Source organism: Symphodus melops (assembly GCF_947650265.1).
Source record: "Symphodus melops genome assembly, chromosome: 1".
NCBI lineage: Eukaryota > Metazoa > Chordata > Actinopteri > Labriformes > Labridae > Symphodus > Symphodus melops.
The window spans coordinates 16,711,351-16,736,120 of record NC_136691.1 but is presented as its reverse complement, the minus strand read 5'-3'; the positions used below and the strand labels follow the sequence as shown (position 1 = coordinate 16,736,120).

Below are 24,770 nucleotides of genomic sequence, written 5' to 3'. Positions count from 1 at the left end.
CTTAAAACAACAAACAAGACGACGATCTGCTAATGGAGCCAAGAACATCCTTTAGTTCGATATTGGATATGAACCAGTCATGACATCGAGTCGTCTTGGCCTTATCTGCAGAGCATACAGAGACTGAAGGCTGTGATTGACATGCTCTAAATGTTGTTTTTTTTGTGGTAATTCTATAAAGAATACAGAATTACACAGAATACTTCAGATTAAGAAGCAGAAAATTAATCAACATGCCATGGGCAGACTCAAATCTAACAGGATCGTACTGTTACAGGGACAGACACACACTCAACAGACGCTCTCCTCTTAAGACCCATTTTTATTCCATGGCTTTTTAACTTTGCGTGAGTTTTGTGGTCCTCTGTGTCTTTTACTTATTTTACTAGTTTACTACATCTTTTATTGATTTGATTGTTTTAGTTATGGAATCGTCTTGGAAATTTTTGTTTAATTGTTTTTATTATCATATGTACCGTCAATCAATCAATCTTTATTTATATAGCGTCAATTCATAACAGGCGTTATCTCGAGACACTTTACAAAAGCAGGTAAAGGACCTTACTGTTTGTCTGTTAACATTAACAAAAGAGCAGGTAACAAGACCATGCTCATTGTTATGTTTACAAAAAGCAGGTAAAGGACCTTACTTATGGCTATATTACAAGAGCCCAGCTTAATCCGTCATAGCGTGGCAAGAAAAAACTTCCTGTACAGCACTTTGGAGACATTTCTTTGTTGTTTAAATGTGCTATATAAATAAAGTGGATTGGATTGAGTGGCAATGATTTGCTTTTAGCTTGAATTCCTCTTTTTGCACAAACCAAACACGCATCATGCATAACTTGGTACCTGCAGGGAGGTGATGGAGGCTGCATGTCCCTCCAGGACGGCCAAAGGGGCGCAGGTCTGTAAGCACCACACTCGGATCGTTTTGTCACAGGATCCGGCGGCGATCATGGTGTTCTCGTAGCTAACAGCCATGTCTGATATCTCAGCAGCGTGGCCGCGCAGGGTGGCGAGAAGACGGCCGTCGTCTGTCCCCCAGATCTTCACCAGGCAGTCGTCTGAGCCCTGGGATTGAATGGAAAAGACAGACACACACTTTTAATACAGTTTGAGAAGTGTTTTGAGCCTCTGAGGACACTTGTAGAGAAACAATTGGAAAAAAAGCTCAAAAAGACATTTTTAAAAACCAGTGGGCACATTGCAGCCTTCGACTGCCAACACATTGGCAAACTCAGAACACAACCAGAAGAAGGGACAAGATTCTTCAAATGCAAGAAATAAGGTGTCAAAAATAACAGTAAACTTCTCGAGGCTCTCGATCATCACCAGCACGAGGACTTCAGCTCATTTACATGAACGCCTTAATATCACTCAAATCAATACTAACACTACACTGCAGCTGTCACGTAAACGCCTGCACAGGAATAACTCAGGCTCGAGGACAAATGAATCGTGACAGTAAGTGTGAGCATCACTTAATAAACAAGCAGCAGACTGTTCATGTGATGGGAACATATAGCAGTCATATTGTGCTGATTTAAAACTGGCCGGGGACGACAGATGGAAATTAGCCGCGAAAGGCTAAAGCTGCTCCTTTAATTGTAAAAGGGATTGTCCACAAAAGAATAAACTAAACTAATATACACTGATCACCTGAAAGGTCAGATGTAGAGCTGCTGAGCATACAGCTGTCGACATCATTGATCAGGAGAAAGCTTAACTTAGCGGCCGGGATGAGGGTCAGCACCTCCAAGCCCGAGGCCATGGTTCTCCGCTGGAAATCAGTGGACTGCTCTCTGTGGGTGGGGAGCGAGTCCTTGCCACAAGCGAAGGAGTTCCAAGTATTTCGGGGTCACGTTCGTGAGTGAGGGCGGGATGCAGGCTTTGTACAGGACCGTCGAGGTGAAGAGGGAGCCCAGTCTGAAGGCTAAGCTCCCGATTTACCAGCTCGTCTTCTGTCCAAACCTTCATCTCTGGTCATGAGCGATGGGTAGTGACCGACAGAATAAGTTTGCGGTGACAAGAAAAAAGGAGGGTGACTTGGCCATGCCTTAAAGATAGAACAAGGAGCTCAGACGGAGCTTGAAGTAGGAGTCAGTTGAGGTGGTTGTGGAATCTGATTCAGAAGCCTCCTGGGTAAGGCCCAACTGGGAGGAGACCCTGGGGTAGACCCAGAACTTGCTGGAGGGATTATATATCTTGTCAGGACTGGGAAGGCCTCAGAATCCCCCAGGAGGAGCTGGAAAACGTTGCTGCCAACATGACCCGACCTCTGATAAGCAGAAGAAAAAGGATGGATTGAACCTTAACTTGTAAGTACATTTTTTGTTTTTATTAAAAAAAACTAAACTAAAGAAAATCCCTTGAATAAACAAATGATATTAATTTGGCTCACTTGGGAAACCAAGTGTGTGCACATTGGTGTTTCCATCTGTATGAGGACTCCAGATGTAAACCAGCACCCAAGAAGATTGATTTGATCTTAAACCTTAGAGAAACCTGACTGCTTCACAGAGATATCAGATGAAGCTGTTTTGGAGGGGGGTTCTTCGAAAAAGGAAATACTCAATGTCTGATCCCAATGTATAGACCCTGAAGCCTGACCTCTAGACCCTCACAGACCTCAGGGCGTAAAGTGTGTTCATGTTGGAGTCCATACAGTCTGGAAGTGTATTAGGGGAGTAAAGGGAAAACATTTTTATTATATCACGTTACCTGATCAATCATCACAGCTAAAAAAAAAATAAAAATAAAAATAAATAAATAAAACAAAGCCTGACTCCATAATGCATTTTACAAAGAGGCCTTAAAGTCACAATTAAATGTAAATCTGTTGGAATATTTCACCCAATATCCAATATACTCTACAACACTCCCTTTACTGACTATGCTTCCATTGTTTTTTATCAAGTAAGGAGCCAGACGTTCAAGCATCTCAAATATCTCCATCAGACCACGGCCAAGTTCAATGGTATAAAATTAAATAGCAGTAAAATCAACACAATCAAAAAAAGGGTTATGAAAGCCAATAATACATCTGCTCCCTACGCAGTCTTTATTCAGGATGAAAATGCACAATGTCCTTTGATGAAGACAGGCTGGGATCCGAGATTTTAATTGGTTAAAGAGTCCGTGATTCAACGTGTTTGCCTGACACCTCTGTGCCTTGATTACTGATTATGCCAAAATCATTTTCAAAACAACAGGTAACCACGAGAGTCAAGACCAAAAAACACAGTCACATGTTCTTTTTTTTATTATTATTATTTTTACATGTTTGAAGGAAAGACAGAAATCTGGCACAATCCGGCACAATAAGTGTACTGAGAGGAGTCCTGAATGAAAATAAGTAACTTAAGAAATAAAGTGAGGTTGCACGCTGATCTTTACGTCGTTATTGCGTTTCGTCAATCGCACACACACAGATGTGATTGAAGACCGTTAAATACAGAGCAGCACAGTCGAAGACGCGCCATGCTATCAGTATCAGCAGAGATTTTGGAGGAAATATTCGATGAAAACAGAACATCACCCGCCTCCTTTGAATAAATCATCATCACCCGCTCTGTCACCGGGAGAGTCTGACTGGAGCTGCTGTTTCGTGGGGACTGATCAAAACAGAACGCGTCCCCTAAGCAACTTAGAAAAAGCTCAAGGACAAATTACCACTCCGACAAGATGTCAAAAAAAACGGATAATCCAAAAATGAGAGCCAGACGTGAGAGGTGCAGAGAGACCTTATCCTAACTTTCCTTGTTGTTTTATATGTTATGTTATGAACTATGTCAGGGACAAATAACACAGTTAGTCTAATTAGTCTCTTTCAGTGTTCATGATACTGAGCTGGCAGCCATTTCTGAAGCTATAATACACTAATCAATATGGCTATTTGCCAGTTATCGGTTTAACACAAACACATGCACTTGCTCATTGATCACAAATGATCTCCTTGTATGTAAAGTCTAAACAAATCGTAATGTTTCAATTAATCTGCCTGCTACTGCAGCAAAGTCTGAGTAAAAAAAACCCTGAAGAGATCCAAAAATAAGAAAATATATAAATAAAAAGGATCTTGTGATGAAAGGAGACAGCAAGAGAGAGAGAGAGAGAGAGAGAGAGAGAGAAACAAGAGCAGGAAGAGAGCAAAAAAGAAAGCGAGGGGGGGAGAGAGAGGGAGAGCATGAACAAATTTTAATTTTGGCACTTAGCCAGGGCCTCAGAGGAAACATTTTCCCCGGTTATGATGAGAAATAGCAAGAAGAAGAAGGAGGGGGGAGAGAAAAGGAGAGGAGAGGAACAAAGGAGGGGCAGCACAGGATGAAGGACAGGGGGAGAGAGAAAGATAGAGAGCGCAAGAGCAGGGAGAGTAAGAACGGTTGGAAAGAGAGATAACAGGAAAAGAGACAATCTAACTCCCCCTCCCTCCGCAGCGAGGCCATTTTTAGAGATTTAAGAAGTGAAAGCTGAAAATGGTGAACAGCAGCAGGCAGTGTTTGATTAATCCGAACAGAAGGACGGCAACATTAAATCAACCTTATCTTCTGTTCCTTCAATATTTAACACTTTACTGGTGCTGTATGAAGAACACAACCACGTGGGAAAGAAAAATAACAAACCACGTGTGTGCAAGGAGGCAACTTCCTCCTGTTTAAAATAATGAGGGCTGCCGCCTGAAAAAGTCACCATTTAAGTCATCAGTCTAGAAGGTCACAAGTCACCACAGGATTGTAAGTCATATTTCCGTAGTTTTGTGTTTTGTGTGTGCGGGCTGCAATGAGGAAAAAGTTAAGTCTTTCAAAAACCACTCAGCGTTCCTTGTTCCTAATGTTGTAAACAGAGGTGTTGTAAACATTAGCATTAACTTTATACTTGCATCTTGACACTTTACTATTTTGTTATTATCAACACTTTATCTTTGGTTACATTTTTATTACGGCTGCTCTGTCGTTCATTTACTGCTCTGTAAGCCTTTGGAGACAATAACAGTCTGCTGCTTGTTTATTAAGTTTTTGTATTGTATTACATCCAGAAGGCTCCTTCTTGCCCAGAAAAATTGAACGTGAGACATAAAACAGGACGAGGGGGCTACGAGCCAAGCTGCAACCAGCTTGTTTCAAGGTGCTAAGCTTGTTTTCAGATAAGCATTCCTTCTCTTTTCCAATAGGATCCAGTGTTAATAAAACTACTGAAAACATGTCAAAAGCAGTGTAATCCTGGAAAACCAGGGTTTTTCCAATGGCTCATTGGCAGAGCTGAAGGGGGGCTGCGAGCTGAGCTGCTGCTAACTTTAGCCGGTTCCTCGGAAAATGTGAGATCCAGAGGACTGATGAATAAAATCCTTCATTCTGGAGAAACAACAGTGATCCTTGACTGATGCTCTAAGCAGCTTCTATTGCGCACAGAATAAAGTGCCGAGTCAACAAGAATATAAAGAGGCCTCTGTTAAACTCTGCTGATGAGATTCAAAAGTGCAGATTCCAACACATAATCCAACAAAACCACAATAAAAGAGCCTCGATGCATATGAGAGAGTAACTGCTGGCAACACTTCCAACAAGAAACTGACCAAAGTGACACAGCCAAAGTCAGATACACACTGAAACCATAGCAATGAGCCTCATTGCTCCCAACAGCGTAACCAACACAACTATCTCCTTTACTACTTGAATTAAAGAGGGAAGAGACACTGGGGACAAAAAGAGTGACTGTATCTGTCCGATGTAACGTAAAAAATAAAAAACATGAAACTAATGTCCAAAGCTACAGGAGCGTGCTTTGGAAAAATATTAACGTAGGTTGCAACTCACATATAACATGACATAATTCGGTACAGCCCTAAATAGAGCTCGTGGGGTTACCCTCATCTTCTTCAAATTCAGTAACTGTGCTGAAGATGCCTCTGTTGCTCACCTGCAGGAAGAATTCAGCTCTAACTGTGAGTCACTCAGTAAAAGCATCAAACCACAGTAAGATAAACAGTAATTACATCCTAGCAGATCTGTTACCACGGGCTTAACAGAGACTCTGTCCTCTTAGTAAGCACAACACAGCACGAACGATCTTGAAAAGCATCAAAGAGGTGAGCTGAGATGAAGACAAGGGAAACAATAGATCACTGTGATGATGTTGGAATCACCTTGGTCGGGTTATTACGGTATCGCAAGCAGACACAAACTGCATCCCTACCGTGAAGATGCGTCGTCCCGTCCTGTCAAAGGTGACACAGTACACGGACGACAGATGTCCCAGGATCCTCTTGTGCATCTTCATGTGCTGGTATACAGCCGTGGGCACCAGCTGACGCAGCCGGTAGGAGCCATTCAGCCGGCGGCCAATGCCCGTCTCGACTGGGTGAGGAGAGAGGAGAGAAGCCGTGAGGAGGACGTTGTTGTTGGGGGGGGGAGAAATTCCACGTGTGCAATAACAAAACTTTTAAGAATATGAAAATGTGCCACCTCTGGGTTTATATGCCCTGTGCAACAAAAACACAGTTATTCTGAAGGAAATCAATTATCAAGTCACAGGATATGTGACTGAAGGTGCACAGAGCAAAACATCTGACTCATACACTGATTATCAAAGGAGCAAACAAACAAACAAACAAGATATTTTTTGGGGTTTTCCAGCTTCTTGTGTTTTCTTTACCAATATTAGGTGGGCTCCCGTAGATGATAGGCGGCTCCGGTGGTCGCCCACAGTGCAGCGCAGCCAGTGCTGAGCCCTTCCACACCACATGCTTGCAACCTGGAAAAAAAGTAAAGACAAATGTGCTGCATAAATGCAAAGACATTATACAGTGTCTCATCTGTTCTGTTTGCATAAAAGTATATACAAGAAGCCCGTTACCCACACAAACACGCAGAGATATGCTACAGTAACAGCCTCAGACATGGATACGTTCATGTTAAAGGAGCCCGTGTGTTATCCACTCACTCTTTGTGGTGCGCAGGAGATTCTGCCTGCCGGCCCCGAGCAAGCTGCTGAGTCCAGGCACGCTGGCAGGGACCTCCTTCTCCAGCAGCGGACAAACTCTGGAGCAGACTTGCAGCAGGTGGTCTGCACTGATGTGTCTGCAAAGCTTCACCTGAAAACACACATTTAGCTCAACTTTTATCTAGCCTTTGAAAAACAAAAAAACCACTCGGACGTGAACTAACCTTTTTAACGAAAAAGCTAATTCAAGAATTACTGTGCCCCAAAGGTTCAGACAATCTCCCCATGCAAAAACATGTGTTTTATACGTGGATTTTTTTGGTTTTTGGCTTAACTGCTTTTAGCGTCCAACACTTCAGGATAAACACACAAAAAACGATTTTCAGCAGAGTAAGGAAAAGCTATCAAGGTCACTCACTTCCTAAAATGTCTGTTGGTTAGCATTGAGCTTCGATGGTAAAGGTGTGCCTTCAAAACCGTGTTTACATGCAACAGAGATAAATCCGATAATGCTACTGTGGAAAAAAACGATAATAAACAGGACTATTACTTTCTTATATGGTATTAATGTGTTTTAGTTTATTATTTCGTGGACAGTCCTCTTTTACAATCAAAGGAGCAGCTTCAGCCTTTGTGGCTCATTTCCAGCTGTCCCAGCCAGTTCAATTCAAATGCATGCATATTTGCTTTTTAACAAAGCAAAATTTAGAATCTGAAACACACTGAAAGCATTCCATCAATATTACTAATAAATTAAAATAAACAACAAATAATGATAAATTAATCAAACGTGTAAATTAAGCCTTTTGTGCCAGGAAACAAGTCCTTGTTTGTTTAAATGTTTGTCTTTTAAATGATTATGGATGCAGTTCACATGCAGTGTAGTAAAGCAGCAGAGAAGGAGGTGTGGCATGCAACACAAGCATGAGGCTGTATGTAAACTAAAGCTCCAATAAACACCCTGTGTTGTCTGACTCCACGGACACACGGGGTCTATAATCCAGAGGAAGCACACACACACACACACACGCACACGCGCACACACACACACACACACCTGAGTGATAGCAGCAACACAATAGCTGCTCTGTGTTTACTCCAGAATTATTACACTCCATATTGATTTCAAAATAGGACATGCAATTATCCGCTTTATTTCGGACACATAATGTTCAAACAACTTTGAGACTAGAAATGTCATCCACTCACAAATTAAACCCATGCCTTTATCTGAGCATTGACAGTCTCTGTGACACACACACACACACACACACACACACACACACACACAATTAATGACCCCTTAATTGCTTTCAACATCCTCGTTGTTTCAGAAACGTGATCAGTGTTTCTAAGCACAGAAGAGCACACGCGTCTCTCGATACACACATAAAGCCCAAGCAAACACACACACACCTACACACACACACACACCTACACACACAACCTAATGAACAGAGTGATGTGTAATAACAATTTGCCTCATTTTATTTGCTCCCTTAGGGTAAGAGATAACATTAGCCGAGTCCGGCAGCTGCAGCACCTGAAAGCACATGGCACCTTAACGCACACATACCTCTAACCTTCTACATATAAACCTTTAATTCTAACAGATCGTGCAAAAATCCCTACTAGACTAACTTACAGAAGATACTATTATCCTCTTTAAACGACAGAAGATAGGACAGACATGTTTTAAATCAGCTCATTATTTCATGTAAAAATCGAAATAAATAAATGGTGTAGATATGGTTTAAATTGAAACCAAAATAGATCTATATGTTTAAATATGAGGTCATGCTACTTAATAATATATGCAAAAAAATGAATAATTATACATTTAATTAATCCGCCTTAATTAATAAGGCGTAATTAATATCGGTAATTACTACAATAGCATTGAAATCCGCGTTGGATCCTCTTGTTGCCCAACCCCCCCTTTCCTGTTTAAACCCAGACAACAAACCTACATAACACCTCTGATAAACATGTCAACCCGCTGTTACTGAGCCTCCAAACACGCCGTCTCCGTTTGCTCTAATACTTCAAAAAATTCTCTGCAGTGTATTTTTTTAATCGTAGGGAATTATGCACAATAGACAGGAGGCAGGCTGATCGGCTGGGTACGGCAGCGGGAGGAGGAGGAGTAACGGAGAGCCAAGCAGGAAGAGAAGAGAGAAAAACACACACGAGCAGGCAGAGATCCGCTGTCAATTATTTCTTAAACGTAAAAAAAAAAAAAATGCAGCGACACCCAGGTCAATCTACACATCTCAAGCAACATGGACGTGGATCTGTTTCTCCGCGTGTGACAGAGGAAGAAGCGGGAAAAAAACACACGTAGTTTACGAGGAATAGGCCAAAGGTTGTATTTTCATATTAATAGAAATTAAACTTGTAAAAAAAAAAAAAATCAAAAGTGCAGATGCACAATAAAGCCGAAAAGAAACTTCATATACATATACACTGCGATGATGAATTCTCTCCACGCCCCCATGCGTAAAACTGCGCTTTCAGCCGAGCCCTGTTTGTTTACGTGATAATTAGCCACAATTAATAAGAGCGATCACAAGATATGAGCAGAAACATTACCTCGCATCTTCTCAAAAACTCATCTCTTCTCTCCCACTCGAGCTTGCGCCACAATCCCCCCTAAAAACTGCTCTCCAAAATGTCTTCGCAACAACCGTGCGGCAGCCTCAAGTCAACCGAGGGATCTGTAACTCCAGTTTAACAGAATATACTCTTTATATTCTCCTCAAAATGTCCTGTTTTCTAACTCTTGCCCCCTTGTGTGTTTTCAACCCATGCACACAAATTATGCTTCTAGCAGGACAAGAGCGCCTCCATCTCTCTCTCTGGCTTGTGGCGCAGGGAGTCCCTCCTCCGGATCCTGGCGCTCCTACACCACAACACTCATGACGTATCAACATTTCACACACAATTTTCCAACAACTATTACAACCTTTTGGACATGAATGGCACCAAACTCGCACACCGTGGCGCACAGGACGCGTAGACTCGAACCCTTTGGTTCCCCAAATCGGCCCCAACCTGCAAGCAGCTCGCCCTGAAAAGTCTTTTTCAGTTTTTTTTCTCAGCCACCTGATTTAAAAATTGCGGGAAATTCAATTTTTATTTTGCTCTCTAAAAACTTTTTCCCTCAGTTATAGGGCACCCTTACCAAATTTTCGTACGTCCCGGGGTGTTCCTTCCCTGTCCAGTCCAGCCTTTTGGGTAGAAGCTGAGATAGAAAAATAGTGCAGACTGTGACCATCCAGTGTATAAATGTATCAAGTGATGTTTTAAATCACTAAAAGATAAATCAGAGTAAAAGCAACATCACAAAGTACAGTGCACAGAGAAGCATCTCTCTCGTCTTGCTGACTGCTTACCTCCTTCTCCTCCACCTCCCTTATCAGGGTCTGAAAATAGGATAGAAATACAAAATTACACCCCGTGACAATTTCGGACATGTTATAAATTATCCTAAAATGCATAAAAACCAACCTCGGCTGCTTTTTGACACGGTCCAGCTTCTAGAAATCGGGCTATTAGGAAGTACAGTTCTGGTATGGTTGGAGGGGGAGAGAGGACGGGAGCTGCGTTAGAAGAGGGCACCGAGGAAATGTGGGGATATTACAACGACCATGACATATTTTCCGATCTCCTTTACTCACCAGAAGTCAACTGCGCGATGTGTGTACTGTCTGAAGCCATTTTGGTGTTGTTTGCCAGGGCAGCGCAGAGCCTGTGTGCTGGGTCTAGGTGGCTGCCCTGTAGCTGTCACTGTTTATCCACCAGGAAGAGGCTGCCTCCATTCAGCTCTGCGCTCACGAAGTCCCGGCTGCGTCGAGTATCCCTCCGCAGAGCGGCAGTTAGTGCACGCAGTAATGTTTATCAAGTAAAACACAGTCTTCCTCTTGCAAATAAATAACCGTGAACACATCCAAGCCCCGACTACATCGCGGGGTGAATTTAAGCGACGGTTTCTCGGCTATAGAAGGAAGTTTCTCTAAACCCCCCTCCCCCTCAAAAGAAAAAAAGCGCAAGCCCTCTGCGGAAGAATACGTTATATCCCACGCCAGAGAAGAGGGGAGGTAGAAATGGCAGCCTGCGATAGGAGAGGAAACACTGCTGCAGAATCGCTAGTTCTCCGTACTTTACTGATATTTGCGTATTAATAGAAATGACAAGAAAGTGAGCGTGCATTTTAAAATGTGCTGCAGATGCATTTTAATCGCAGTTTGTTCTAGTGTCTCTATTCGTAGCTGTATGGATCTAAAAATATGGCGCCTGTGTTTAACTCGCTGTAATCGTTTTTTAGGTTTCATTTTAATATTACTGTTCACTTTTTTTTTTAGTAATTTCTGTTTACTTGGCCTCGCTTGTTATCACGCTGTCGTTATTGAGTAACAAGATGTCTGGCTATCACACCCACTCCAGCCTTTTGGTGGGGAAGTCGTCCATTTCTCTTCCAAATACTGCCAGGCTGTAAAATGGGGGAAGGGTTGGAGAAGAAGGGGAGTGCAGCTTAATGAATGAAAACCTCGTGAGTTACAGGAATTTAATGGCAATTAGACATTAAAGATAGCTCATCAAGGACAGTAGCCTAACGAAGGAAATGTATGAGTAAACACTTTCTAATTTGTTCCAGAAAAATGTGGGGTGAAAATCTCTGACTAAGGGGTTAAAAAAAATATGATTCAATTATTTAATGAACTAGGGACAAGAAAGTGTATCATAATGTAAATCGTGATTATTATTTTTTTTTTTTTTGGTCATTTAAAAAAAGCTCCCAGTTTCACGATGACCTTGTGAACTTTTCAGTCGGCATCTTTTATTGAAAGTGAGGCACTGAGGAGAGAATAGCTTATGTTGTCATTTAGCCTCATATTTGTTTATAATATAGTCTCTTTGTAAGATATTACTTGAGACTACTCACTGGACACTGCTAAGTAGAGCTAATGTTGAGTTTGTTACAGCAAAGCAGAAAACATGCACCAACCAATAATGTGCTCGATACAACACATTGTAACCTCAGTCAAACACAGCTGAAACAGCACTGGGATAACTTCAGTGTTCTTACATTTGTTTTACAGTTTACCTCTAAACCCTGAGATTGTGTGCTGCTGGTGCTTATACGCTGAGAGTTACCTGAAACGTGTTACTCCAAGAACTTTATCATTAGCAAAACTAATTTCTGTTCAATAAAGTTTGTTTAAAAAAGCCCCCACAGGCTCTGGTTTAGAAGCCACTTTCTATTAATAAAGCACATGTTTGACTTGAAGCCCTGGCAGAGACTAAAGGGAACAGACAAGTTTGTTGCTGGGCAATGATGAGATGAAAACTTGAGCAGATGACTGACTAATCTCTGCTGTATATTTTCTAGGAAACAACAAAACATGAGTCCTTCAGACATTCTCTGTAGCTTCTTCTAATTTAAAAACATATTTTAGTTTATTTGTTAGAGCTAATGGGTAGATATCATCTCCTGAAAAAAAAAAAGGTCCGGCTTTTATTCATGGTCATATCATAACTACTCGGGTATAGGATCTGGTCATTTCTAAAAAGAAAAACAAAAAAACCCCCGACAGTTTTGGATTCTGCACGTTCGTTTAATGTTTTTTGCTCCAAAATCGGAAAAATATTTACCACACTCTCAAGATCAACATTCTCATCACCTTTCTTTACCTTTTCTTTGTTTAATGCTGTAAGTATTCTGTCATTATTGACTTTTTCTCGCTCTCTATTGATCTCTGTTCAACGTCAGGTTGTAATGTGTGTGTTACTTTTTCCAAAAAGGATTTTAAATGGAGTATAATCACTTGAGTTGCTAGACAATCACATTTACAGAATTCTAATCAAATCTTGTGTGATTTACATGAAAAGGATGCCTGACTCATGACCATATTTTCATTCAATACTGCTGCAAAGAATTAGAAGCAAAAAGTTTAAACCGAGCAACAGGTTGGAAGTTAGTGCAGCCTCAGATTTGTCAACCTTATGGAAGTTCACGAGATGCAACCTTTAACAAACTATTCCTCAGAAACACAATGTTGCATTTGGTAAGACTGATTTTTGAGAATGACCGTGTCTGTCTCATATTTTCTACATGACCCCTCAAGTAAAGTTGTTTTTGTGCTAGCCAACCTGGCCACAAGGAGGCACCCTCACTCTGCATTGCTTTATTTGTACACAGGGGCACACAGGAGTCAAAGGTTATTAATGATGAGGGAAATGTGTCAGTTAAATAACATGAACAGAAAATCGTGACCAGACAAAAAGTAAACCAGACTGTGCTGATCCTGTCTGAAATATATTTGAACATAAAGTTCTTCTCTGTTAAACAATGTCTATTGTCTATACATTTAACATATTTGAACTGTCAACATTTTAAATGCTTATCTAAAGCTTTGATAGGATGTACTTTTTATCACAATTCATTACATTGTGTTCTTCAGCCGTCTATTTTAATATTGTGACTGTGCATACAGCAGTGGATTCAGAGCTTTGGAATATAAGTTAAATTGTGTTGCTGCTGTTAGTTAACAAACTGAGCCCCAGGAACCATGAAAAAAGAAAAATACTTAATCAGGCAGCTGCAGATGTTCTCATCTTCATATGTATATGTATATATATATAATATATATATTATATAATTACTTTTTTTAATAGTTTTTTTTTTTAATAGTTGTTTCATTAATAAAAATCCAACAGAGGACGCCATGCACTAACTTAAAAAAAAAACCTCATATAAACAAAACAATATTAATGTGTGCAAATCTAATTTTAAAACCTCATAATAAGGCCTCATCTATTGCATGCTGCCCAAGGGGACACAAACCCTTGTTTGGGAACCAACTGGGCAAAATGTCCAATCATTCTCAATTCCAATTAGAAAACAAGATTGATCAAGTTCATCGACACTGTGGCATACGTTCCTATTGCTGATTTTACGTCATATGAAAGACACTGTATTTTTTAGTATTTTTAACCTGTTCTCTCAATTGAACCTTTTGATTGGCCTCCTTTTGTGTACACACACATTATCACCCTACACCTCTGAGCTTGTGATTGGCAACCTGTCCCTCAATGAAGGGACCGTGCAGTTACATCCGTCCCACTACTCGGACAAATGCTGACCTTTCACTTCCTGACGCAGCAGTTGTATTTAACACAGCCACGTGCCCCTGACGACCTCACACACACAAAGATACTCAGTGTGTTGGCTTTGTTTTACTTTGAAAAGTGACTCTGAACATGAGCAGGTGCTCTCAAACACAAACGACAAAAAACAGTTACCAATCTATACAAGTGTTAAAAAAAAAAGATAGCACTACTAGTTCAAGAGAAACTACACATGCAGTAATTCCAAACAGTAGGTGTAGAAAAAACAAAAGAGAGTCAGAGAGGCACAGGAAAGCAGACCACCACATGAAATCATCTTTTTCTTTTATTTCAAAATATTCTTCCAACAGGATGAAACTCAGAAGCCCAGAGGTTCCAAAGCCAATAGAGCCGTCTAGAACAGAAGCACCACTCATTATTGCTATGTCACTCTGCTGCAGGACAAGGTGTTTAGGTGAAGGGTGTGTGTGTGGGGGGGGGATAAAAGGAACATGAGGGAATAAGGTCAAACAGAGACCCACAAACACATTCACTCCAGCACACACGTACAAAATGAGCTATGTGAAACACAGAGGTTGAGATTCTAAATCCTAAGATTAAAAAGCTGCAGATGTGCCCCATGGAGATTTTCATCTGATTTCATGTTGGTCTGTTGTTAAACTGTTGATACAAATCCTCCTTGGAGATCAGGGGGAGCCAGTCCACATGCCAATTATAAAAGTAGCCATTTGTAGAGACTAGAAATACTGGCAAAGCTGGCTTAAAGATTGTAACAGTCGTTTTAACGAGAACATCTGCAGCTGCCTGATTAAAACAATTCACTGAAGTGTATAGTGATATCCGAAAGAGGAGGGAGGAGAATGGAGCAAAAACTTAGTGTAGGAAGTTTTCTAAAGTGTAAAAACATGGGGATGGGGCTGCTGGTTGTCCTTCTCTGCTATCACAAGTCTAAAAAAAATTCAGCATGGTAGAAAAATCGTCAGTACAAAAAAGATGTTTTGCTGCCATGGAGTCAGAGGGGGCGAGCCGGTGAACACGCCCGTGTTTTTACGCCTTCTCCTCAGTGACCTCCTCCACCGCCTCAGTTACCTGGAGGGGAAGAAGAGTTATGAAAAAGAGTCTGGTATTAGCAATAATTTGCTCTCCAGGTAGTTTTGACACAAACTGGCATCAACAAGCCACAAAAAGACACCCCCTTTTTTTTTTTTTCGAGGTCCTCAGTGAGTCTAAATATAAATCTGCATGAAACTTATTCTGATTGAAGCAACTAAAAGGTGATTGGGGATCTACTGCATTATTAAAATGAGTTCATCATGACCTGGATAAATGTGTCGCTCAATTCGATGCCTTTTTAGTTTAATGGGTCTGTTCAGAGAAGCACTTCTCTTGTTTTCAAAGGGTTAAGTTAGGTAATCTATTTACAGATAATGCATAAAATGGCACTCTTTAATGGCAGGCATTGGCTCCTGTTTACACTTGTATTATGAGAAATCTCCTCCACCATTTCATCCGGCCTTGGCTAAACCCTGAAAACGGTCCACGCTCTGAGCAAAAGGAACGATCCCCCACAATGGAATCCTTGAAACCATCTGAAGTCACCTTACAAGTATTCCGTTTTAAAGCTCCAGTAACGGATCTGGTCTAATTGTTTATCCTGTACATGTGTTTCAAGTATTTTTAAATATTACTTCTTTATTTCTTTTCAAAGTCAGTCATAAATCACAATAAATCGTTGTAGTGTGAAATGTCAACAAAAGTTGTTTCAGCAGCATTCTCTCACTTAATCTGGCACCTTCCCACAGGCATCAGCAACAGGCATTTAAAATAACACTAAAGACATTTTCAAGTTGATCACAGCAATACTCATCTAAGTCTGATTCTAAACCAGCTAAAAACTTCTCACAGCTTTAAGTAATGTATGCAGCTAACAACTTCATTCTCACTTCTCAAAATGCTAGCGAGACTGTAATCAAAGGAAAAACACTGCCAAACGCTGGCGTCACCAGGAGACCTTGAATGTTGGCTGTCGCTCCAAGAGGCAAATGTTGTCCAGTGATTGCCAATGAGTTCTAAGATTGACTTACAAGAAACCTTGTCTACCTCGATCAGCCTGCCTCTCTAAACAGCAGCTGTTTAAAAGGTGTTACATGTTAATCTTTACTCTTCTCTGAACACATTCTGAATCATACTTCAGAGTAAAAGGAGCTTTTTTATTCCCTTGTTCACCTTTTTGCCATTAAAAGATGGATACCTCAGGTTTATGAAGCAAGAGATGGGAAGTTGTTAGCTTAGCTCAGCTTAGCATAAAGACAAGAAATAAAGCGAAGCAGCTAGTCTTGCTTGGTTTAAAAGCTCTCCCAACCAGCACATCAAACACTCTTATTAAAAGAACTATCCTGTGTGTGCAATATGTACAAAAACCGAAGATAAAGTAACTTTTCAGCCTTTGTGCTAGGCTAAGAAACCCCCATCTCCAGCTTTGTAAGCCTTATATGCACTCCATTTTACAACTCAAAGCATATTCTATTCCTCCAAGTATGACTTAAAAATTGCTTTAGCATAGTGTATGTGTATTAACAGGAGAGTTTAAGTAATAAAGTAACATTTCTTTATCAGAATCGTATCAGGATTATGAGCTGCCATTTGATGTTTTAAATCCTTCAACATTAAAGAAGTAGTTATTGGGACTATTTGGCCAGGACACTCTTAAAAATAGATTTTAATAACTTTTTTTTCCTGGTTGAATAAAAATGATTATTTTCTTTTTTAATTGTTGGGAAAGCTTTGTAAAGTCCTAAGGTTACTGAAGTTCCTGTGTGGAGTTTTTAGCTGGTTAATAAACAGACATGAACACAGATGCCTCTATATGACCAACAAAAGCAAACCAGAACACCAGAGTGAAGATTGATTATTTCTATAAAGTTCTTCTACATGCCTGTCACCCCTGCAGTTTAGGTGTCAGACAAGGCAATAAACGGATAACTGCAGAAACAGTCTTTCTAAAATATTTCACACCACATTTGACATCGTAAACAAAGAATGATGATTTTTTTTTTTTTCTGACAGAAAATACTTCTTACACATGTACAGGATAAGTTCAGCCAAAACTGGCCTTCTTTGTCGACATGGATTGCAACAAATCAACACCACCAAAGAGCAGCTTTAATTGGTTTTGGGAAACGTCACTTTGACTGTTATTGCATTGGGAAGTCTTTTGGTGAGTTGGTAATCTAACCATCTAATTTAGGATTTACAAACCAAGGTGGGCTCATGGCTGGTGAGTAAAGAGATTGTATTTTACCACTCACTATAGTAAGATGATCAATAAGGCCCTAAGATGCTATGTCTAAGATGAGCAGTGTTTTTCTATACCTTACATCTCTAGAAATAAACAGTAATATATTTGTCCTATTTTGTTAGGGTAAATAACTAAATGTATCTGCTGATTGTATGATTGTTATAACAGGGGTCCTCAATTGGCGGACTCCGGTCCGAATCTGTACCCAAACGTAATGAAATATGGACAGAGACAAATACCAATATTCCAATTTTGTTTCCAATCACGTATCTATCCAGTGCCCAATTCAAATATCCTATCAGCTGTTGTTTAACGCCACTATGGCAACTCATTGTGGTCGTGAGTGCTTTTTATTTTTCTTCCGTAAGCACTTTTTTCCTCTGCAGGAAGTTAGTTTTAACATGGATATTTGGCAGACGTTCGCTCCGCTTTGCTCCGGGTAAACCAAACATCAAATCTCCAACATAAAACTGTGTGTGGACAGAACGCATCATGCTTCATGCATAGTTCAAATGTTTTGTGGATTTAATACCTTTTTTTTGTTCGGAGATCTAATTTTGGAATTACACGTCACTGTTCTAGACCCTGGACAGATTGGAAATTTGGTGAGTGAACGTTTTGAGTTTCTAATTGAGTACCTCTGTGTTATGAATTCCTCTCTAGCAAAGACTTTCAAACTAACTTGTACAGAAACCCTCCTCTGGTATCTGCAGGAATCAACATGAGCTGGACAAGGAAATTTAATCTTGATGGTGTGATCTCACTGGAGTGAACATCTGTCTACTTTTCCTCTGCCTGACCACTGGTGGAGCCAGCTGTCTAAGAACAGAGCAGCCAACCACATTTCACATCCCAGTGAGAGCAGCAAGACCTCCATGTGTCAAAAGTTGTCCTTGGCCCACTTCACTGCACACTGCCACAAAAATTACAGACGCCCTCCCTATTCTTCTTTACCCTCTACTTCATTAAAGCACTGCAAAGCACACTGGGTAAATGTTTGCTTGATTAACACACAAGTTCTGTGTAAGTTATACTGAGTTAGTGTTCAAACACACACACACGCCAAAAACGGATTAGACACACTCGAGCGTACCCTTAACTCTGACTGTCTCACTCTGCCCTCTCACTGACATCAAGGAGGGAGCAGTGCTTCTGATGGAGGACACCCTGACAGACGGACGAGACACATAGATCTGTGTGTGTGTGTGTGTGTGTGTAGGTGTGTGTGTGTGTGTGGAAGAGACGTGATTGGAAGTAGTGGGAATGATTAAAGATAAAGTGTGATTATGTTCACGCACAAATTGACAAAATATGGGGGGAAAGAATTTTTAGTTGTTGTTGGTCGAAGTGAATTTTTCTCTTCTCAGCATCATGTTTTTCTTCCTCATACCTCATTGGTCTTGCTGTCTCCGTTGTGCGCGGGGCCGTCTTCTCTCTTCCCCTTCGCACCGCCTTTCTTTGCCTTAGCCCCCTTATCATCTGCCACCTTCTGCACCGAAGAAAATACATATATGTAGAGTTAGGAACTACAATTGTTAATGGCAGGAATAGTGGTGACTTGTAATTAGTTTCTGTTCTGTTTTGTCCTTATTGACACTAAAGGTCGAACAGATTTATTAATGCAAAAACACAAGCTACCAAACTGCATGGACGATACTAGAGTGGAATTCTTACTGCAACGATGCAATGAGCTGGCATAGAGGTATCAGCCATAGACATTTAAAAAAAATACAAAGACAGAAAAGTCAACTGTACAGTTACAGTATAGTTAACAAACTTTACCTCTATGTTAACCCTTTAACAGAGGCAAAGTCAAATATAAAGGATAGATTTTTCTCATACATGGTTTCTAACATCATTATAAGTTCTCAATATGCATGTTAATTTCCCAAGTGTGACTTTTTTCCCCGAAAAATGTTTGATTTAAATGAGTAATTTAATGTTTATGTATATCAGGATGTAACGTCATCACTGCTAACAAGTGTAGCGCCTGGTTAGGAGAGTAGAGGAGAAATGGCGAGAGGAACTGTAACAAATACAAAAAAAAATGACAGAACTCTCCATGAACATGAGCGTCTGCTCATGTTTAAAAGCATGTCCTGGCAGATCACTATACCAATGTGTCAGAGTCAGTTGTGGTGGGCATTTTGGCTTCATTAGGTTGTTATATTATCTTTTGTTGACATTTTGAATCGACCTTAGAAATAAATAAGGATAATCAAAATATTTGTGTAAACAACCCAGCCGTAAATACTATGTAGTGTTGTTTTTTCAGGGAAATAGTACTTAAAACAATCTCCCCAGTACTACCAAATTTAAAACAACCCCTAATAAATCATTGCATTTTTGTCCAAATGTTGTATCCTTGGATACTGTTTGTGTGTGTGTGTCTGTAGCTGCAAGTAATGTTTGTAATTGGCGAGCTGTGTGTTTGGTGTGTGTGTATGTGTTTTGTTTTTCATGTCTAGCGACCTTCATCATGCACACTGGCAGGTATTGAGGGGCAACCAAGAACCTCAGACTCTTGCAAATTGGTGTGGATGAAAATTAATCATAGTTGGCAGAATTTTGTGTATGTGTATGTGTTTGTGTGTGTGTGTGTGTGTGTGTGTGTGTACTTCACCTTGACGATGGCCTTCTTGGGCTTGGCCTCAGTCCTCGGTGGAGCAGGCTTCTGAAAATTAGGCAGAAATCAGTTAGGATGACCAACGACACTGTCATGGTCGACTTTGGAAAAACATTAATTGATACTAAGATCTAATCCTCTTTCCACTCACATAGCGTAGAGACTTTTCTTTACTATTAAAATAACTTTTGCATTAGCCACAAGAAATGGGTAATGCCACTGAATATGTACTTGCTTAAACTGTAAGTATTAATAATTATTTTAAACAACTTGTACATTGGTCTCTCAGCAATACGATTTGTCCCTGTGTTAAGTAGTTTTAGGTTTCTGCCACTATAAGTGAACTGACTTCAGACCATTCAATAGTTTCTACATCAGATAGAAATCAAAACTCTGGCCACTCAGATTGTGAGCAAGTTCACTGCAGAGCTTTGTCCGGATTCAGAGTGTGCACCAAGTTACCGTGATGCAGCCACTAACACTGCTGTGACTAGATTAAATCATGCGATTCTCGGTTGTGCTTGACAACATGCACATGAGGCAATAACGTCTTCTTGCTTTTGAAGTAAAAGGAGCATAACAATACATAACTTCATAGGGGTAATACCTACACCTTCTAAGAGTGTGTAAAACTGTCTGAATATGAGTTTAAATGACAGCAGGGCTGGTTTACAGTTCAAAAAAGCCACATTTTATGAGACAAGTTGATAAGGCTGAAAGAAAAAGGACATGTACAATCAGAAGTATGTTTACCGCTTGCATGTTTAAATTGTGCTTTTCTGAAAAGAGTCAAACTAATAGTTTAAAGGAGCAGGTTGACATTTTGTAATAAGCTAGTTTTCGCTTTTCCTCTTAACCACCCTCATGTCTGTCAGTTAAAATAGAAAGTAATGTCAACAAGCCATTTAGCTTAGCTAACAAGAAAAATGTGTGCACATAAAGTTCATGTACTTTTACATACTTCACCACATCATAAATGTGTTAATTACTGGATTACAGATGATAGACTATATGCTACGCAGAGCTAATTTACTGCTAGCATACAAACATGAAAGTGGTATCCATGTCTTCAGCCTTGTCCCATCAAGCAAGTTAATTGAGGGTATATTTCCTAAAACCTGTTCATTGTAAGTGCACATGCATACAAACAAACACATGCTAAGAGGGGAAACAGAATGCTTCACATGCAAATTACAACACAGATAAATACACATGGGTTGTTGGGCAGAGCTGCCTGATCACATGAAACCTTATGATATTTTATGACAGATATTACTAATATGCTTACTATGAAATTGGAAAACTTTTTTAAACTTGTTTTTAGTTCTTGTACATGATTTTATGATGAAAAAGTGTGTCATTGCTATTGATAAAGTATTTTTCTACACTTGTACAGTGTTAGGATATTAAAATGCAGTTTCATTATTTTATTCAGGCAACCCCGCACAACCACATGGTTTAACAAACAACACAAAGAATGGACTAAGACAACAGCTAAAATACATGCAGATGAAGCTTGACACAATCCCCATTTCACATTTATGGAATTTGTATATGTATCCTTTAACCAATTTCAAAACCCATTTTATCCAGAGCCTAACTATCCCACACGAGCGAGGCAGGACGATGGCAAATTTAGGGAGAAGACAGAGTCAGAGGTGAAGACAGGGACGGGAGAACGACACTTACCGCTGACAATCTCTCCGACCTTCTGGTGGGCTACCGGAGCAAGGGATGATCAGTGAGCGACAGAGAGAGGTAGACAGTGACAGATAGAGAGAGAGAAAGAGATATCAATTGTACCTTTGGCTGTGTACCAATCTGCTCTGTGACGACTACAAGTATCCTAATCAGTTACCTGTTATCAAAACTCTCACTCACTAATACACACTTTATTGTTGGAAACACTGCACACTCACACACAATCCACCAACACACCACATATTTACCAATTGTTTTGTGACTTTGGAGGCCTCCTTGCCCTCAGGACCTTCTGCAGACTGCAGGAAACAAGTGAAGAAACTGTTAACAGTCCAAGTGTGCTTACGTGCACACACAACATGTGGCCTCTGCTTTAGAACTGTATAATTCAAAAACATGTTATCATTATTACTGTTTGTATGTCTACATTATTGTATTACTATTGCATCTTTCTTCTTATATTTAATGACTGTAATTGTGTTTGTTTTTAATGTTTTCTATTTTAGTGGATTCTACTATTTTGGCCATTATAACAACCATATTTCCCCCAATGGGGTATCAATTAAGTTGATCTTATCTTATTTTAAACAAAGTAATACATCTTATGATTCAAATAGCACCCCTGCAAACTGACACTATCAGTAGCATTTTTTGAGTATTTTAATCATCTCTTCAGCTCTTCTGATAAAATACTTTTAAAGCATTCCTTTATTTGTATTGTGCATGAAATTACATGACAGACTGAAAACTCTCAAATAAATTAAGCACAACTATAATATTGATCCATTTTTTCTCAGGGGTGGACATGTGCACCAAGTGCATTTAAAAAAGATTCTGTAAGAATGACACGTGATCTCCATGGTAACTACATATTAATAGAGTCATCTTGTTGACATGCCATGATAAAGACCCCTAAAGAATAATGTAAACATGCCTTCCTTTAGACAATAATACAGAGTGAGGGCTGTCAGCCTACATTTGGATGCATACATCATGGGCTCGCTCTGCTCAGGCTGCAGGTATGTTAGGATAGCCTGCAGGAGAGTCCGCCCCCACCGAAGAAAAAAAAATGTTGGTTTAGCCCGCAGGTTGGTTATCGCATCATTTGCATGTGGGCGACCTCCGCCCCTAGAGGCCTCCCATTCTCTGTCCTCAAAGGCGAATCTCCGCAGACAATGGCAGTTTTTGGATGGTAGAAAAGCCCATTTCCATGTATTCACTGATACAATGCACGTGAACTCGTCGTGCAATGCTTTTTAGAGAGTGTCACGTTCTTTTTTTACGCACAGCAATTGTCTCTTATCCTCTCTTTCTTTATTCCTTTCTCTCCTTTTGGGTAGCAGCCACCACTCATCACCAACGAATAGAAACATTTGAATGGACGTTGTTATTTCTCCACCGTTAAATTACTTATTATTCAGAAACAATAACATCTGATAAAAGCGTGAAACGCGCCCAGAAAAAAATATATAATCACGCACGTCTTCTATGGGATTTACGCATCAATCCATCCGGCGGCTCCGTCTGACATTCACCAGTGGTGCGCACAGTGGACAGGCAAGTGGCAGATAAAACGACCACAGGAACGGCCATTGACGTGAACACATGGACATTTACAGTGTCAAAAGAAAAACATTGCTAAATGAATGTCTCCTACAGACTCACAGCCGAGTACACGTCGAAAATGTTGCGGACGAAGAGACGCTTCCCCAAAGTTTGGCATCAGCTCACCTGCCTCGACGTCGCCAAAGAAATCGCGCACCGCTATTTTCCTCAAATGCTGGAGCAGGAAAACTACACTGAAGTGATCCTGATGGCACAAACGACACTCACCTTTCTCTTCGGCATTATGCGCGTGAATTATTCTCCAACGAGTACGGAAAATGTAAGGTCAAACACGAAGGTCCAGGAGCGACGAATTTGAACTACCTCGAAATACAGGATCAATATCTAAGCACCTCCGATAATATGTTGATTATATGCACTGCCCAAAAGTCTATACCTCCCACAACCATTGGGTAGAGAGGTCAAAATCCTCTCATGTGCTGACTCCCGATTGGCTCCAAGCATCTCTATGTAAATGAGAGGCTTGCTGACATTGGTTGAGGTTTATCAGAACGTGTACGTGATTGGCTCCGCGCTCTTTGTGCGCAGATCCCACCAGACGGTGATGGTTCAGGGAAAGTGGAGACAAGCCAATGAAAGCGGAGCCGACTCTCGGTGAATCTGAGTAATGTAGGATGAGAGGTACAGTGAGTGTTGTAAATAAAACACAAAGGACGAGAAGAAAAACAGGGACAATGGCACAATATCGGCCATACGCGAGCTCCAGAAAAGCAGGGGAGGCCTTTTGTTTCTTATTGAAAATCTTCCGCTGTAAAGAACCAGAGTTATCGCACACGTTTTCACAACAACCAATCACCATCCAGACACCTGATTCTATGGGAACATGGTGAAACAAATCAAAGAATAAAGACACCATTAAATCACTGCTGCACATAAATAAACCGTTTCATTTAATTTCAAATAAATGTTTTCCCAGAAGAAAATACAATCCTAGATCTTGTCGGTACAAAAGCAAAACGGCACCTATATTCATTTAATATGCAGCAGCTCCACATCTGTTTGTCTCTCAACTAGGTTATTATAACTTTGTAGGCTATAAAATATCTATTATATTAAAAAACACGTGAGCAGGTTTACTGTTATGGCTTTGTTTTTAATAAAAGTTTTGCAACAATAACAAATCATCATCAAATCATTGTCAAATTCATTAACACGTGTCATAACTGTAGTGTCTAACTGTACCTTCATAAGCGTTATAAAAACAGTTTTTTCCCTTTCAGATATCTGGGATGGTGTTTTAAATTAATCTCAGATAAAAAGGTTGCTGATGGAACCTTTTGACATTACAAGTTGAATCATGCACGTCACAGGTGACCCCATGTGCTTTTACAAGCTTGAGGACTGTTTACACCCTCTTCATATTTAGCATCTCAGTTGGCTGAAATAAATTATTTAAGAGGATACTTAATCTCTGTTAAAACAAGAACCACTCCATACTCAACAGAC

The 24,770-nt window shown here is 40.3% G+C and overlaps 2 protein-coding genes across 8 annotated transcripts in view; both read right to left on the bottom strand.

The window, feature by feature from the left end:
• phip (PHIP subunit of CUL4-Ring ligase complex) overlaps nucleotides 1–10,956 on the bottom strand; it is a 40,037-nt gene extending 29,081 nt beyond the window's left edge. Inside the window, 9 exon segments of the mRNA XM_079349009.1 lie at nucleotides 853–1,074; nucleotides 6,196–6,356; nucleotides 6,655–6,753; nucleotides 6,943–7,093; nucleotides 10,127–10,186; nucleotides 10,338–10,367; nucleotides 10,453–10,511; nucleotides 10,623–10,707; nucleotides 10,710–10,956. Of these exon segments, the coding sequence (XP_079205135.1) occupies nucleotides 853–1,074; nucleotides 6,196–6,356; nucleotides 6,655–6,753; nucleotides 6,943–7,093; nucleotides 10,127–10,186; nucleotides 10,338–10,367; nucleotides 10,453–10,511; nucleotides 10,623–10,707; nucleotides 10,710–10,763 (921 nt within the window). The 5' untranslated portion in view covers nucleotides 10,764–10,956.
• Nucleotides 10,957–14,385: 3,429 nt separating this feature from the next.
• Nucleotides 14,386–23,730, bottom strand: hmgn3 (high mobility group nucleosomal binding domain 3). 7 transcript variants are annotated; one of them, XM_079362014.1, is made up of 7 exons: nucleotides 23,532–23,729; nucleotides 21,947–21,997; nucleotides 21,687–21,716; nucleotides 19,995–20,042; nucleotides 18,762–18,857; nucleotides 18,465–18,564; nucleotides 14,386–15,162 (listed from the first exon to the last, which is right to left on the bottom strand). In XM_079362014.1, the coding sequence occupies exons 1-7, from the start codon at nucleotides 23,544–23,546 to the stop codon at nucleotides 15,155–15,157; spliced, it is 348 nt and encodes a 115-aa protein (XP_079218140.1). In that variant the 5' UTR covers nucleotides 23,547–23,729; the 3' UTR covers nucleotides 14,386–15,154. The 7 variants fall into 7 exon arrangements, with proteins under 7 accessions (XP_079218140.1, XP_079218138.1, XP_079218139.1 ...); XM_079362012.1 differs by having other exon boundaries at nucleotides 19,995–20,045; nucleotides 23,532–23,727; XM_079362013.1 differs by having other exon boundaries at nucleotides 18,762–18,860; nucleotides 23,532–23,726.
• Between the last annotated feature and the right edge of the window lie 1,040 nt (nucleotides 23,731–24,770).

Coding starts and splice junctions, on each gene's coding strand:
- hmgn3 (XM_079362011.1), bottom strand. Junction 21,717..21,946: donor CCAAAGTCACAAAACAATTG/GTAAATATGTGG, acceptor TTGCTCCGGTAG/CCCACCAGAAGGTCGGAGAG. Junction 18,565..18,761: donor GAGACAGCAAGACCAATGAG/GTATGAGGAAGA, acceptor ACACACACACAG/ATCTATGTGTCTCGTCCGTC.